This window comes from Babylonia areolata, chromosome 19 (genome assembly GCF_041734735.1).
Source record: "Babylonia areolata isolate BAREFJ2019XMU chromosome 19, ASM4173473v1, whole genome shotgun sequence".
Classification (NCBI taxonomy): domain Eukaryota; kingdom Metazoa; phylum Mollusca; class Gastropoda; order Neogastropoda; family Buccinidae; genus Babylonia; species Babylonia areolata.
Window position 1 is genome coordinate 47869495 of NC_134894.1, and position 16767 is coordinate 47886261.

At 43.0% G+C, this 16767-nt stretch overlaps 1 protein-coding gene across 1 annotated transcript in view; it reads left to right on the forward strand.

Moving 5' to 3' along the window:
* The window catches only part of LOC143293781 (VPS10 domain-containing receptor SorCS3-like), a 51622-nt gene that overhangs the window by 13072 nt on the left and 21783 nt on the right, over window positions 1-16767 (forward strand). Inside the window, exons 8-18 of the mRNA XM_076605017.1 lie at window positions 354-449; window positions 1669-1842; window positions 3784-3924; window positions 5596-5775; window positions 6754-6851; window positions 8602-8709; window positions 10191-10314; window positions 12435-12574; window positions 13123-13233; window positions 13991-14165; window positions 15461-15647. Of these exons, the coding sequence (XP_076461132.1) occupies window positions 354-449; window positions 1669-1842; window positions 3784-3924; window positions 5596-5775; window positions 6754-6851; window positions 8602-8709; window positions 10191-10314; window positions 12435-12574; window positions 13123-13233; window positions 13991-14165; window positions 15461-15647 (1534 nt within the window). The remainder of the gene's footprint in view (window positions 1-353; window positions 450-1668; window positions 1843-3783; window positions 3925-5595; window positions 5776-6753; window positions 6852-8601; window positions 8710-10190; window positions 10315-12434; window positions 12575-13122; window positions 13234-13990; window positions 14166-15460; window positions 15648-16767) is intronic.

The following is a 16767-nucleotide window of genomic DNA, read 5'->3' on the forward strand; positions in this document are numbered from 1 at the left end:
CAGTGTGGTGTGTCTGTGAATATTTGCATTCACATTTCATATATAGACAGTAGAAAGTTTCAGTAGTCAAAACGATAGAGAATGAGAGAAACGACAAGTCTAGATGTTGGTCAGTAGATATTTCCAGATGGAACTGATGCGCCGCAATTGACAGTTGCAGGATTGACATGTCATGTTTGGCATGAAAGCATGTTTCAAGGAACCAGCATTCACGGCTGTAGATGTAAGAGCATTGTTTTCAATGTTGAATTTTTTGTATTCCTCATTCTTGCAGACATCATTTGGTAATCTTACATTTCATATGATATAAAATTACATATGCCTTTCTTTTTTCTTCGTTTTTTCCCCCCCAGAAATCCAGCCTTGATGGAACAGACTCGTACATGATGGTGTCATACAACCGGAGCCAGTTTTCTCACACCTACTTCCCTGCTGATGTGAAGACCAAGGTAAAACTTGTTACGTTTTTGTTTTTGTTTTTTTGTTGTTGTTGTTTTTTTTTGGGGGGGGGGCTGCCCCATCATTCTGCACCGTTTCAGTGGCATTACTCCCATGCTGCTCATTTAGATTCCCCCCATACACGACCACACCTGGGTTCGTCCGTCACAGTTCCAGCGTCGGTAGTCCGCAGGGAACTATTGATGTTAGGTCGCCAGGAGGCCACACACCAGAGGAGACCCTGCACTGCTGCTGAGTCACTTTGGTGGTGTTCAGTGGTGCCTATCTGATTCAACGTACTTGGGACACCACCTACTAAGCCCCCTACTAACAACAGTAATGGCTTAGTCGCAGAGCCAGACTGAGTAAGCGTCCCTCCCAGTGTGGAGACCGCCACCACGTCCCTCAAACAACAGTCCCTCATGAATCTGCCGACACTGAAGACACTGACAGGACTCACCCCAAGCACAGAAGTGGAGGGGTATTGAAACTGAGGTCACCATGAGAGCAGCAAACTTGAAATGTTTTATTGCTGGCATTTAGAAAGGGAAAAAAAAGAGAAAACAATTGTAAACTGATGTGTACAGGAGGTAATGTGAAATAAAATTGCCTCCATTCTTCTTCTTTTTCTTTTTTTTTCCTAGTGTTCAGCATTCATTGAGTTTGGTGTCTGACCAAAGATAAGTGCTATGTAAGTATCAAGAGTAATAATGATATTGATCATGGTGGAGATAAGTGCTATGTAAGTATCAAGAATGATAGTGATATTGATCATTGTGGAGATAAGTGCTATATAAGTATCAAGAATAATAATGATATTGATCAACATGAAGATAAGTCCTATGTAAGTATCAAGAGTAATAATGATATTGATCACCGTGGAGATAAGTGCTATGTAAGTATCAAGAACAGTGATGATACTGATCATTGTTTGAGTGTGAGTGTGCACACACATGTATGCATGTGTCTAAAAAATGTGTGTTTTTAAGAAATGTATTTCTCTTTAATCTAAGCATTATTTACTTGATATATTTATTGTTTGGTGGATCATGCTTTTTTTTAATTCATTCTGTGAACGCATTGGATTGAGCTGTTGTAATGTTTTGTGTTATGTTTATATCTGGCTGGATGATGTAAGGCGCTTTGAGCAGCATTTGTACTGGATATCGCGCCATAGAAAAGTTATGAATTATTATTAATTATTATTATTATCCCTGGATGTACCGACAGGACTTCCTCATCCTGGACACCAGTGAGGACCAGGTGTTCATTGCAGTGAACCACGGGGACCGCATGGGGGTCAGTCTCTACCTGTCGGACTCTACGGGGCGTTACTACGTCCTGAGTCTGCCCGCTGTCCACCACCGTGCTGCCTCCGACTGGTTCGATGTGGACCTGCACAGGGTCAGTGGACTGGGGGGGGAGGGGGGGGGTGTCCTTTTTTTTGGTTTGTTTTTTTGTTGTTGTTTTTTTGTATTGATTTTATCTGTCTTTTCTGTCTGAACTTCAAATCCACAGGTTGTGGGTTCATTTCCCACCCAGGATGACTATATTTTAAGGAGGAAGGTTGTAGATTGGTTAAGACACTCAGCTGCCAGTACAGAGAGTCCCTGAGGTTTGTGGTTTGAATCCCACTTTCGCCCTTTCTCCCAAGGTTTTTCGGATGAGGCGATATACTGAGGTCCCATATGCAGCACACACTTGGTGCACTGAAAAAGAACCCATGACAACGAGAGTGCTGTCCTTTGGCATAATTATGAAAAAGAAACCCACTCTGATAGGTACACAAATACATAAGCATACACTCAAGACCTGACTACCACGTTGGGTTATGCTGCTGTCAAGTATCAACTTAGCAGATGTGGTGTCATGTATTTGGATTTGCCCGAACACAGTGATGCCTCCTTGAGATACTGAAACTGCCTTGAAGTCCTCTCCAGAAAATTTTATATGGAGACTGTGTGCCAGTTTGAGTGAGCACTGACTTTTACCATGCTTGGTATTGTCTTAGAATTGAGAAGAAGGGCTTTGCTGACTACATTACAGCAGCAGATGGCAAAAAAATGTGAGTGAGTGCTGGACTGAATATTTGTAGAAGTATAGATGTTTGGATTTTAATCGATACTGTCTTCAATAAAAAGAAGTTCAAACATATTACTTCTAATGTCAGCCAGAGTCATGCATTCCCTCCCTGTCTCCCACAAGCCGCATGTCTAAATCAGTTGCTGTGTGTTTGTTGAGTGCTCTGCAGGCAATTGATTGTTTTTTGTTTTTTTTCTCTGTGTTCGGGTGTGTCTGTGTGTGCCTGTGTGTGTTATCTGCTGTGCAGGCGATTGATTGTTGACTCATGTAAACAATGAGTCCATGTAATAACCCGGTGTTCGGTTGTCTGTGTGTGTGTGTGTATGTATGTCTTTGTGTCGTGGTAAACTTTTGTCTGCCAATACCAGATTTGGATTAAACATAGTATGAAAAAAAAATCTTCACAGTCATACCAATGATATATTGTAAGTCTTCTGGATTAAGCTGTATTTCTGGATCATCAGAGGTTTATTTCGTTGAGGATCCAAATCCAAAAATTCACAATTTTTGGTTTGGTTTGAAGATGGCTTGATCTCATTTTCCTTGTTCGCAATTAAAAGAAGAGAAATACAGATTCTGGACAGAAAACATACAGTGACACTAACACCATAGACGTGTTTACTGCATATGAATATTTGAAAGTGGATACTGAATTAACTAGAATGAACATGGAAGAGACATTGAATGGACTGGGTTGTAGTTTCTGTCAGCCTTTCAAACACGCAGATCTGTAGAAAACAGCTTCATGTTGCAGTGTGCCTGAGGCGATGACAACGTCTCCTTTACCATGACTTTAAATAATTTCTTGGATAATCGAGATACACCAAAATGATATGATTTAAATGGCGTTATCACCCCAAATACCATAATCGATTATGGCACACACAAAAAACACATACATATAGATATTATGTTTGAACATCATTAGTAGGTGTGCTGTAGCCCTGTAAGTAAGTCTACTTACTCTTGAAGTGAATGCGCTTGGTTTGAATCTGCAAACATACTCTTTTTCTTTTTTTCTTTTTTTTTCAGCTTTATTAATCACAGAACATGTTTTAACTTTTTCATTTTTCTTTTTTCTTTACTGGACAAAGTGTATATCACAAGAGAGTCTTGAAGGCCTTGCCTGTCTTGTTTCTTCTTGTTTTTGTCTCTTTGTTTGTAAGGGTGTGGTTGGCATTGTGAACACACAGCCCAAGTGTGGAAATGTTTTTCACACACCCTGTGCAAGTCAAGTTCATTCCTGTGCATGCCTGTGAACAGGTTCAGGGTCTGAACGGCACCTACCTGGCCAACCAGCAGATGCAGAGCGGACAGGGCGGCCAGACCAAGCTGAAGAGTCTCATTTCTTTTGACAAGGGAGGCAACTGGCAGGAGATTCCCTCCCCCAAAAAATGCACCTCGGTGAGCATTATTATTAATTGTAGGATTTGTATAAGTGCGATCAGTGTTGTGTTGAGAGTGTGTTGTTTTTGGTGTGTGTATGAAAGAAAAATAGTAGTGGGATTTTGTGTGTTTGTGCAGGGGTGATGCATGTTTTTGGGTTGTGTTTTTTTTGGGAGGTGGGGGGGGGGGGGTGTTTGGTTTTTTTTTGTTTGGTTTTTTTGTCTAGTCTTGTTTATGTATTTTTTGGTGTGGCTTTGAAGTATTTTTTATCCTCTTTTATGCTTTCTTGTAATCTGGGATGTGTTTGTCTGTGCAGGGGTAAAACGGGTTTTGTTTTGTTATTTTTTCTGGTCTAGTTTATGTATTTTTTCATGTGGTTTTGAAGTTGTTTTTTTTATCCTCTTTTATGCTTTCTTGTAATTTAGGGATGATAGATTAAGTGGAAGGGCTGACATCCTCAGCAGATCCTAGTCTTGTCATGAACTGTGTTTTTCGGGTAGGGTTTTTGCTTTGCTTTATTTACTTGTGAAAGAGGTGTGTTTTTTTGTGTTAAACGTGGCAGATTTTTTTTTATATTTAGTTGGGCAGCCATGATACGGTCATGTTCTGTCAGCTGGACAGTAACTTTCTGCTTCAGGTGTGAGTCAACTCGTATCATTATTACTTCCCCTGTGGACCTGGTACAAGTATTCTCATACCAATACACTATTTGGATTTCGTTTATTCTTGCTTGGTACAGTTGGCATTCTAAACTGAGCCGTTTGCAGATTCTGGAAGCATGAAAACGAAGCTTTATTTGGACCAAATTAATTAACATTTCTCCTTCAATTTTCACCGTTTTAGTGAACAACCCAACTTTTTACCGCAGTGGTTCTGTGTGGTGCTTGGTCCAGGGGAGTTTTTGCAGGCGTGTAGCTGTGGGGCAGAATGAGAAAAGCAACAGTATTAAATGTCCATGTAGGAGGTGGTAGTGGTCTGGGGTCGACCGGAGGTAGTGGAGGAGGCGTGGAAAGGCTGCAAGGCTTAATTTCTGCCCCAAATACTGTACATGTACCTGTATCTGTTATTGAGAGAACCCGAGGTAGAGGGCCCTTACAATTGTGATTGCATCATAATTTTAGCTCGATTGCCCAAATGAGCTAAGTAAGTTTGTGACCTGATACAAGTCTTCGTCAGACACAAAACATGAGTGTCAAAGAATCGATAGACAGACAGAAATACGAAAGAAAACTTAGCCATATGAAGAGCACAGGATCAGGAGTCAAAATGGCTGCTGGAAAAAGAGGAAGCTAGTCAGGGATACAGAGGAGAGGTAACCTACTTCCGGGAGGTTATCGGCCGTAGCTACTTTCATTTTCTCCACGTAGGCAGATAGTAGTTTGCACAGGACAGGAATCGGACTCCCTGCCGGAGTCTGCACTAGTGGGTCACGGTAAGTATGTTAGATAAACGTAATTTTAGGAAAAAAATTTCCTATATCAAATGTCCATGTGAAATGTGGGATGCTCTCCCCAGAGAGAGTGCGTCTCCACAGTGCAGTGCCACCCATATGTTTGTTTTCTTTTTTCTGTCTGCGTGTGTATTTGTTTTACTTGACATGATGTTTGTACCTTGTGACCCCGGTACACTTGGTAATAAAGACATATTCTATTCTGTTCTGTGTGGGGGATTGCTGTGACTGTCTTGCAGGATGACTGTGCCTTGGTGCTCCGGCTGGACATGGCCAACTTCCTGCATGACTGGATCCTGTCGGAGGAGAGGGCGCCGGGCTTCCTCATCGCCCATGGCCACTACGGCCGGGACTACGAGCATGACCTGCAGAACATGTCCGTCTTCACCAGCATGGATGGGGGCTGGAACTGGACCGTGGTGGGTTTGGGGGTGTTTTTTGTCTTTGTCTTTACCCCCGAAAGCAGAATATGGCTGCCTATATGGTGGGTTAATAACGGTCATACACGTAAAAAGCCCACTTGCATATATACAAGTGAACATGGGAGTTGCAGCCCACGAACACAGAAGAAGAAGAAGTCTTTGTCTTTGATTTTTTTATCATCGTATTTGTCATTGTCTTTTTTCCTTTATAGTATATCATCGTGTTTGTCGTTGTCTTTTTCCTTCATAGTATATCATTGTGTTTGTCGTTGTTTTTTGCCTTAATAGTTGTGTTTGTCGTTGTTTTTTGCCTTAATAGTTTATCATCGTGTTTGTCATTGTTTTTTCCTTCATAATTTTCATCATGTTGTCGTCGTCTTTTTCCTTCATAGGATAGGTGCTTTCTCAGTATCTGTATCATCATCAGCATCATCATCTCATAGTTGATTCAATTCTTAACCTCTTGGGTACCCCAGGACAGAAATTTCCATCCCCTTCCAGTATGCAAAAAAGTGCCTCAGGACGGCAGTCTCTGTTTGTGTCATGGTACAAATTTATCCTATTGCAAATCATTAAATTCATGTGAAATTGCCATAATTGGATAGTGTATTCATTTTCCTTTGAGAAAATATGGGTTATATGTACTTACTTTCTGTAGTTTGCATGCTAGAGTGTTTTATTGTTGTTTTTAGTTATTACACTCCATGACCAAAAATCCCCACGTTGTCACTGTGCATAAAATATGCTTGGCACTGAAAGGGTTAAAAAACAGTGTAACATCACTCTCAACTCACACATCTCTCCCGCCTCCCCACCCCCCACTCCCCTCAGCCCTACACACACACAAACACACACACACACACACACACACACACACACACACACATGCTCAAAGATAGTCTTGGGGGTTGTGGGTGAGGGTGAAGGGGGGGGGGAGTCATTAGTAGCTTGAAATAATGTTTTGGTTGCTGGCAGTCACCACTGCTGGGCGTGTACCACTTCAACATCCTGGACCAGGGCAGTATCGTCACTGCTGTCAAGACCGGCAGCCAGGACCTGACCAACTCCGTGTCGTAAGTGCAGCTTGGTGTTTTTAATAATGATAATAATAATAATAATAATAATGGTATTTATATAGCGCTGAATCTTGTGCAGAGACAAATCAAAGCGCTTTCGCACCAGTCATTCACACACATGCATAACTCTAAAACTGGAGAAACTAAAGACAAGGAAGAGGCAGGGAAGGAGGCTATTTTGGGAAGAGGTGGGTTTTAAGGCCAGACTTGAAAGAGCTGAGAGTGGAGACTTGACGAAGCCAAAGAGGAAGTTCATTCCAATTGTAAGATCCAGAGACAGAGAAAGAACGGCAGCCAACAGTCGAGTGTTTGAATCTGGGTATGCATAAACAGAGTGGATCCAAAGCCGATCGTAGTGGGCGAGATGGAGTGTAGAGGTGAAGGCAACCGCAGAGATAGGAAGGGGCAGTTTTGTGAATACATCTATAACATAGAGTGCTGATCTTGTACTTTTTTCGGTGTGAGACAGGGAGCCAGTGGAGATGTTGCTTTTTAACTCATTCTGCTCCAGGTGCAAGTTAACTCACTCCAGACAATGGAATGCTATAGCGTTCCTGACGTAAAGTAGCGTTCCGGATGACAGAACGCTATAGTGGTTTCGACAATTAAAAAAATTTCCACGTTTTCCTCATGGGGTAGCATAGCAATCGCAGCTACACTGGGCATTGCGAATGTGTCAAGGGTCGAATGGAAAGTTTCTTCATGAGATTTTGTAACAACACACTCCACATCGAGCCAGCGAGTTCAGGACCCCACACAACAAGCTAATCTGCAAAAATCTCGAAAATGGCGTCGCAGGCGATACAAGTGGAAATTTTTTGAGCAAACTAGATCACGGCAGCGGCTTTTACCGCTGCTGAAGTGATTGAAATGCTTCAAACTGAAGGTTTTGACATCGACGAGGATGATGAAGACGTTGAATAAAGTATCTGCAGTGAAGAAAGCTACCAGCAAGAAGTTACTGATAGTGACTCAGCTTCTGAGAGCAGTGAAGAGGGAGGGGGAGTGGGCGTTCACACTACGTGTGGAGAGGGGTCAGTGGGTCAAGTATAGTGAGCTTCATTCAGTTACTTTATGTTTTGTATTTTTTGTGATTTTTTTCCTAACCCTAAGAAATGATTCGTCTGTAGGGAAAAGCAAGGGAGAGAACTTGTCTTCCGGAGTGAGTTAAAGTGCAGGTTAGGTCTTCTGTTACCTCTGAGGGTCTTACAACTCAGTGTTGTAAGTACATCTGAGGGTGTTACGACTCACTGTTTCTCTGTGTTGTAAGTGTAGGTTTTGTGTTCTGTCTGATCTCAGGGTGAGACATTATTCCCTGATCACTTTAAGTTGCCCAGGTGAAAAGGGAAGAAGGGCTACTAGCAGAGACAAAATATTTGTGGTTTACATGGAACAGGCCATTTTCACTTTTTGTTTTGACATCATTATCCAGATTCATTTTTACAATGAGGGTTTTTTTGGGGGGTGGGGCGCGGGGGTGGGGTGGAGGTGGGGGGGGGGGGGGTTTCCACTGCTGAAATGTTTTCTGCCCTTCCTTCTGAGTGAATCAGAATGGAAGTAGACGTCTGTCTTGAAAGAAAATATTTTTTTAAATAATGGTTTTTGGCATCACTGTCAAACTATGTTAGAGACCAATGTATTTTTGTACTTTAAATTTCTAGCTGTTACTTCTACTAGTTCTAGCTATCTTGCAGATGTGTATTTTGCAATTATTTGAATGGGGTATATTCACTGTTTGCTGTTTCAGCTACTCGTATGATGAGGGGGCTTCGTGGAAATCTGAGGAGTTTGGCAAAAAGAAGCTGATTGTGGATGGGGTGCTGAATGAGCCTGGGATCAACACTGTTGTTGTCAGGTGAGCTTGGTGTGTATGTGTGAATGGGGGTAGTATGTGTGTATGTGGGCAGTGGAGGTGGGGGGCAGGGGGGGGGCAGGGGGGGGGGTATGTGCATTTGTATTTGTATTTCTTTTTATCACAACAGATTTCTCTGTGTGAAATTTGGGCTGCTCTCCCCAGGGAGAGTGCGTCGCTACACTACAGTGCCACCCATTTTTTGGTATTTTTTCCTTGCTTGCAGTTTTATTTGTTTTTCCTATCGAAGTGGATTTTTCTACAGAATTTTGCCAGGAACAACCCTTTTGTTGCCTTGAGTTCTTTTACGTACGCTAAGTGCATGCAAGCACAGGGGACATCGGTTTATCGTCTCATCCGAATGACTAGCGTCCAGACCACCACTCAAGGTCTAGTGGAGGGGGAGAAAATACCAGCGGCTGAGCCGTGATTCGAACCAGCGCGCTCAGATTCCTAGGCGGATGCGTTACCTCTAGGCCATCAGTCCACTGTGTGGATGGAGATGTATTGTGTGCGAGTGTGTGTGTGTGTGTGTACATATGTGCAAAAGTATGCATCTGAAGCTGTGAACATACATTTGTTTTGAAACTTCATGTGGTGTTTTATTATAAAAAGAATACACTTAGCTGTTAACATTGTGAGTGAGTGTTTTTCAATTTATGTTCGTATCTGTTATGTACTATCCCCCCCCCACCCCCCCCAAATATTCCTTGTGACCCCGGTACACTTGGTAATAAAGAAATATTCTATTCTATTTTATTCTATTCTATTCTTCTAATGTAAGTGGTAAAGTGGGATACTGTTACTGATGTCTGTGCTGCTGGTTCCTTGATGCACACATGGTCCAGGATTTGTGATTTTTTGTGCTGTTTGAAGATCTTCAGAAGTTTAGGTATGTGTCTGTTTGAGAGAGTGTGTTTGTGTGTGTGTGTGTATGTGAGTGTTTTGAAGATCTTCACAAGTTTAGGTATGTGTCTGTTTGAGTGTGTGTGTGTGTGTGTGTGTGCATGTGTGTGTGTTTTGAGTTTTGAGTGCACGAGAGAACTGCTGAGATTAGATTGCTGAACTTGAGAGAGAGAGAGAGTGTGTGTGTGTGTGTGTGTGTGCTTGTGAGTGTGTGTTGCGTTTGAATGTTTTAGAGAGTTGCTGAGTTTTAAGTGCTGAATTAACTTTCCACTGAAGAGAAAATGGCACATTTTTTTTTTGATAATCATGATAATACAGTTTTATATCTGTTTCAAACCCCTCAAAGCACTTTAGAATATCAAGTCACAAAGCACACACACACGCTCGCACATACACACATACGCATGCGCATGCGTGCACGCACACACACACAAGCACACACACACACACACACTCACTCACTCAAACTCACACACACACACACACACACACACACACACACACACACACACACACAGACACACACACACATACACACACGTACACACACGAAGAAATAGCTGTCCTTGTGCGTGCAGTATCTACGGGCACGCCAACACCAGCGCAGCATGGACGATGGTCAAGCTGAACTTCTCCCGCGTGCTGTCCACTCACTGCACCAAGGACAACTACACAACCTGGATGGTCAGCGACCACGACTCGGTCAGTTTTTCTTTCACTTTCTCTTTCTCAAGGGATGGGCACAGTAGCCGAGTGGTTAATTCGTTGGACTTTCATTCGGAGGGTCACGGGTTTGAATCTTGGTAACGGCACCTGGTGGGTAAAGGGTGGAGATTTTTTCTTATCTCCCTGGTCAACATATGTGCAGACCTGCTTGTGCCTGAACCCTCTTCGTGTGTATACGCAAGCAGAAGATCAAATATGCATGTTAAAGATCTTGTAATCCATGGAGGCGTTCGGTGGGTTATGGAAACGAGAACATACCCAGCATGCACACCCCCGAAAACAGAGTATGGCAGGGTAAAAACGGTCACACACGTTAAAGTCCACTCATGTGCATATGAGTGAATGTGGGAGTTGCAGACCACAAACGAAGAAGTAGTTTCTCAAGGAAGCGTCACTGCGATCGGACAAATCCATGTACGCTACACCACATCGGCTAGGCAGATGTCTGACCAGCAGCATAACCCAACGCTTTGTCAGGCCTTGAGTGCATGCATATACATGTGTGTACCTATTATAGTAGATTTCTTGTTCAAAACTTTTTTCAGATGACAACACTCTTGTTACCATGGGTTCTTTTTCACTGCACCAAGTACGTGCTGCACACGGGACCTCAGTTAATCATCTCATCTGAATGACTAGACGCTCAGTTTGATTTTCCAGTCAAATATGGGAGAAGGGGCGAGAGAAGGATTTGAACCCAGATCCTCAAGGACTCTGTATTGGCAGATAAGCATCTTAACCATTTTGCCATCTTACTCACTCAGTCAGTGACAACACCGATTTCATTCGTCCATTACTGATACTTACATAGCGCCTATTCTCAGTCAGAGACCAAGCTCTGAGCGCTTTACAAACACGGAGTCATTTGCACAACAGGCTGCATGCTTGGGTAGAGCTTATCAACAGCAGACGTTAGGCGCTTGTCATTCGTTTCCTCATTCAATCGGGCTTCAATGACACACACACACGTACAGTATATATTAGAGTGGATTTTTCTTCAGAATTTTTCCAGAGACACCTGTTTTGTTGGGATTCAAACCGAGACCCTCATGGACACTGTTAGCAGATAAGCGTCTCAGCCATCAGGGAGAACAGTTTGCAGTGGGACATTTTGTTGACGTGTGTTAGTTATATATCAAAATTTTGTTCAGACTGTAAAGGAGAACAGTTTGCACTGACACATGTTGTTGAAGTGTGCAGGTTATATGCTTGTTCAGACATTGAAGGAGTAACAATTTGCGTTGAAGTGTGAGGGTTATATATTTGTTCAGACTGTGAAGGAGAACAGTTTGCACTGGGACATACTGTTAAAGTATGTGGGGTTAACTGTTCAGACGTTAAAGGACAGCGGTTTTCACTGACAATTGTTGGTGAAGTGGGTGGGTTATATGCTTGTTCAGATCTTGCAGGAAAACAGTTTACACTGGGATATATTGTGAAAGTGTGTGGGTTGTATGTTTGTTCAGACGTTGAAGGAGAATAGTTTGCATACAAAGACATATTGTTGAAGTGTGTTGGTTACATGTTTGTTCAGACCTTGAAGGAAACAGTTTACACTGGGATATATTGTGAAAGTGTGTGGGTTATATCTTTGTTCAGACTTTGAAGGAGAACAGTTTGCATTGAAATGTGTTGATTATATGTTTGTTCAGACTTTGAAGGAGAACACTTTGCACTGACACATATTGTTGAAGTGTGTGGGTTGTATGTTTGTTCAGATGTTGAAGGAGAACAGTTTGCATTGAAGTGTGTTGGTTACATGTTTGTTCAGACTTTGAAGGAGAACAGTTTGCGTTGAAGTGTGTGGATTATATGTTTGTTCAGATTTTGAAGGAGAACAGTTTGCATACTAACACATATTGCTGAAGTGTGTTGGTTACATGTTTGTTTGGACTGTGAAGGAGAACAGTTTGCATACTAACACATATTGCTGAAGTGTGTTGGTTACATGTTTGTTCAGACTGTGAAGGAGAACAGTTTGCATACTAACACATATTGCTGAAGTGTGTTGGTTACATGTTTGTTAGGACTGTGAAGGAGAACAGTTTGCATACTAACACATATTGTTGAAGTGTGTGGGTTACATGTTTGTTCAGACTGTGAAGGAGAATTGTCTGCTGGGCCAGCAAGTGAGCTACAAGCGACGCAAGCAGCAAGACAAGTGCTACAACGGAGAGGAGTTTGTGCGAACGATTAAGAACAAGACCTGCCTATGTACGCCCGAAGACTTTGAATGGTGAGCGGTTGTTCCCTGCAAGCTTGAGGACTTTCTGCATTGCATTGTAGTGATCAGGAGAGGGAAGACAGTTGTACATGGCTCACTCCTACCGTTGTATATCATTTTGTTTTGTTGAAACAGATTTCTCTGTGTAAAATTTGGTGCTGCTCCCTGCTCTCTCCACAGGGAGAAAGTGTCGCTGCAGTGCAGCTCCGCCCATAATTATGTTTTGGTGCTTGTCTCGGTCATGTGTTTGTTGCATTATCAAGTGGATTTTTTGTTGTAGTTGTTTTTTTGTTTTTACGACAGAATTTTACCAGGGACAGCTCTCTTGCTGCCGTATGTTCTTTTACACACACTAAGTGCATGCAGCACACTGGACCTCAACAGAAAGACTAGCACCCAGACCACTTGTTAAGGTCTAGTGGAGGGGGAAGTATTGGGGACTTGGGAGTTGAGCGGCGTGGAAGTAATGCCGCTGATAACAGTGCAGAAGTTCAAACATGTGTGATTCTGAGTAAAGAAGAAAAACTTTCTGCAATAATAGTGATGATTGAACATTGCAGTGACTTTGGGTACCTAGAGGGGAGTGGTGGCTGCACCAAAGAGCCGTGGTATGACGATGCCTACATCGCGCCGGACTGCACAGAGAACAAGCCCTTCAACAAGAGTGGGGGGTAAGAGTAGATCTTGATTAAATTCCTTCTCAGTTTGTTATTCACCAGTTTGGGTTTTTTTCGTTCCATGCATGCAAAGTGGTGCAACTTTAGTTGGGTTGAATTTTTCGTGCCGAAACAAGTCTCATTTAAAATCTGGCTTTGAAATACAGCTGTACTAATCTGATTTTGTGTATTTCTAGGTGTTGGCATGTTGTGTGGTGTATATATGTGTGTGTGTGAGGGTGTTCGCATGCGTGCGTGCAACTGTGTGGGTGTGTCAGTGTGGGTGAGTGAGCATGTGCGTGCATCAGTGTGTGTGGGAGTGTGTCCACACCTGTGCGCACATGCAGGTGTGTGTGTGTGTGTGTGTGTGTGTGTAGCCATTTTGTCATTCTTGATTGTCACAGGGTCAAATTAGATCATAGCAAAGATATATATATATATAAATATATGCATTCAGGCTCGTTGGGTTGTGCTGCTGCTGGGCATCTGCCTGGCAGGCGTAGTGTGGCACATATGGATTGGATTGGATTGGATTGGATTTTTTTTTTTTTCCTCAAGGCCTGACTAAGCGCGTTGGGTTACGCTGATGGTCAGGCATCTGCTGGGCAGATGTGGTGTAGTGTATATGGATTTAACCAAACGCAGTTACGCCTCCTTGAGCTACTGATACTGATACTGATACTGAGAGACTGAAACTATTTCTCTTCTAACTCCCAAGTTACCAATCTCTTTTTTTCGTCTTCTAGCTGCGTATGTGTGTGTGTGATAACAGGTACCGGAAAGTGGGGTCGGACAAGTGTGTTGACGGAGTGGCCGATGACCCGAAGTACCAGTCCAACACTAGCGCCATCTGTCCCTTGGTGGCCCCTAGTCACCTGTTGCTGGTCACCAATCTGACCATGGTGGCCACTGGCAAGCCTGTCCACTTCCACCTCTCTCAGAAAAGGGTCAGTGTGTGTGTGTGTGTGTGTGTTGTGTGTGTGAGTGTGTGTATGTGTGTTGTCTGTGTGTGTGTGTGTGTGTGTCTGTGGTGCTGGTCACCAGTCTCACTATGGTGGCCACAGGTAAATCTGTTCACTTCCACCTCTCTCAGCAAAGGGTCAGTGTGTGTGTGTGTGTGTGTGTGTTGTCTGTGTGTGTGCGTGTGTTCTCTGTGTGAGTGTGTGTCTGTGTTGTTGGTCACCAATCTGACCATGGTGGCCACAGGCAAGCCTGTTCACTTCCACCTCTCTCAGAAAAGGGTGTGTGTGTGTTGTGTGTGTGTGTGTGTGAGAGAGAGAGAGTGTGTGCAGTGTGTGTGTGTTGTGTTGTGTATGTGAGTGTGTATGTGTGTAGTGTGTGTGTGTGTTGTGTTGTGTGTGTATGCATGTTTGTGAGCATGTGTACACGTGTAGGGCATTGTTTTGTGTCTTTCGTGCATATGTGTGTTTGTTCATATCTGCAGTTGGTAGTATTGTCTTGGTGTATAGATACACATCTAATATCAAATGATGTGTGTCGTTTTTTCATGTGCAGAGGCATGTTATTATGCACTATTGTATGTGTACTGTTTCATGTGAGTCACTTACAGACCATTATATGGGGAGTTTGCATCTATTATGATTGTATTGTATTACTCATTTTTGTCACAACAGATTTCTCTGCGTGAAATTCGGGCTGCTGTACCCAGGTAAAGCGCCTCGCTACACTGAGAGCGCCACTCTCTTTTTTTTTCTTCTTTTTTTTCTGCCTACAATTTTTTATTTTTTATTTGTTTTCCTATTGAAGTGGATTTTTCTACAGAATTTTACCAGGGACAACCCCTTGTTGCTGTGGGTTCTGAGTACATGCTGAACACAGGACCTCTGTTGTCTCATCTGAATGACTGTTTGGTGTCATATACTGTACCATGTCAGACTGATGCAAACTAGGCCTAGCGGCTTGCTCTGCTTGGCTAAAGTTTGCATGGCTACCAGTGAAAAGACGACCCGTCTTGCCCGGTCCGCTCTTAGCCAATGAAACACCTCTAAAAGCTACAAGCGCTGAATCGTTTCTTTGGCCAGGGCTCTCAACATCATCTTGTCAGGTTTACATTCTGTCTTGTCTTATGCTTTTTTTGGCTGCTAAGCATGTTCATTTGGCCTTATTTTGCTGCATGCGGGTAATACAAACTCCTCCTTTAGGTTCTGTTTTGTAAATTGAAAGAAATGTTATAAAATTTGAAGAAGAAGAAGAAAAAGAAAGTTGTGTATGTGTGATGCAGGGGTCTGTGAACAGCACCCAGTACGTGTGGAACTTCAACGACTCGCACACTGTGAAGCTGACGGGTCTGTCCAACGCTCAGCAGCAGACCCACAGCTTTGCCAAGGCCGGGGTCTACCATGTCCGTGTGGCCGCCTCCAACAAGGGGGGCAAGAATGCCTCCAACGTCGTCACCGTCAGGGTGGAAGGTAGGCTGTGGGAGGGGGTGGGGAGTGGGAGAGGCAAGGGGTATGTGGTGTTGTCTGTTTTGTGACACAGATCTGGACATGGTGACATCTGTTTCATGTCTGTGTGAGTGTGTTATTTGTATTTGTATTTCTTTTTATCACAACAGATTTCTCTGTGTGAAATTCGGGCTGCTGTCCCCAGGGTGAGCACGTCACTCACTACAGTGCCACCCTTTTTTTTCTTTTTTTTTTCCTGCTTGCAGTTTTTTTTATTTGTTTTTCCTGTCGAAGTGGATTTTTCTACCTAATTTTGCCAGGAACAACCCTTTTGTAGCCATGAGTTCTTTTACATGCGCTAAGCGCATGCTGCACACGGGACCTCAGTTTATCGTCTTATCCGAATGACTAGCGTCCAGACCACCACTCAAGGTCTAGTGGAGGGGGAGAAAATATCAGCGTCTGAGCCGTGATTCAAACCAGTGCACTCAGGTTCTCTCGCTTCCAAGGTGGACGTGTTACCTCTAGGCCATCACTCCACCTATGTATGTGTATGTGTGTGGGTATGCTTGACTGAAACTTGATTGAATGGCATGATGATAATGATAATCAAGGAGTGTGCAACCTTGTCTGTTTTGTGACACAGATCTGGACATGATGATAAATATTACATGTCTGTGTGAGTGTGTGTGTGTGTGGGGGGGGGGTTATGCTGCTGGCCGGGCATTTGCCTAGCAGTTGTGTGTAACATTTATGGATTTGTCTAAATGCAGTGAAGCCTCCTTGACAAACTGAAACGGAAATGAAAAGGAAAATATATGTAGTATTTTATGACACAAACTCGCCATTTAATGAGCTCTCTTAAGTGCCTCACTTGAAACAGTACATATACATAAGTGTTTAGTAGCATACAACAGCACATGAAGACATAGAAGAAGACAAAGATTTATATACACCAATACTACAAATCATAGATATGAACAATCACATAAAAAAAGCACAAAATGATTATGCCCTATGCACGCACACACAAAACACACACACACATGCACGTATACACACAAGCACATACACAGATACACATGCACACAAGCACTGATAGTGAAAAGATGCTAAAAGAACAAACGAACATACAAGCACTCTC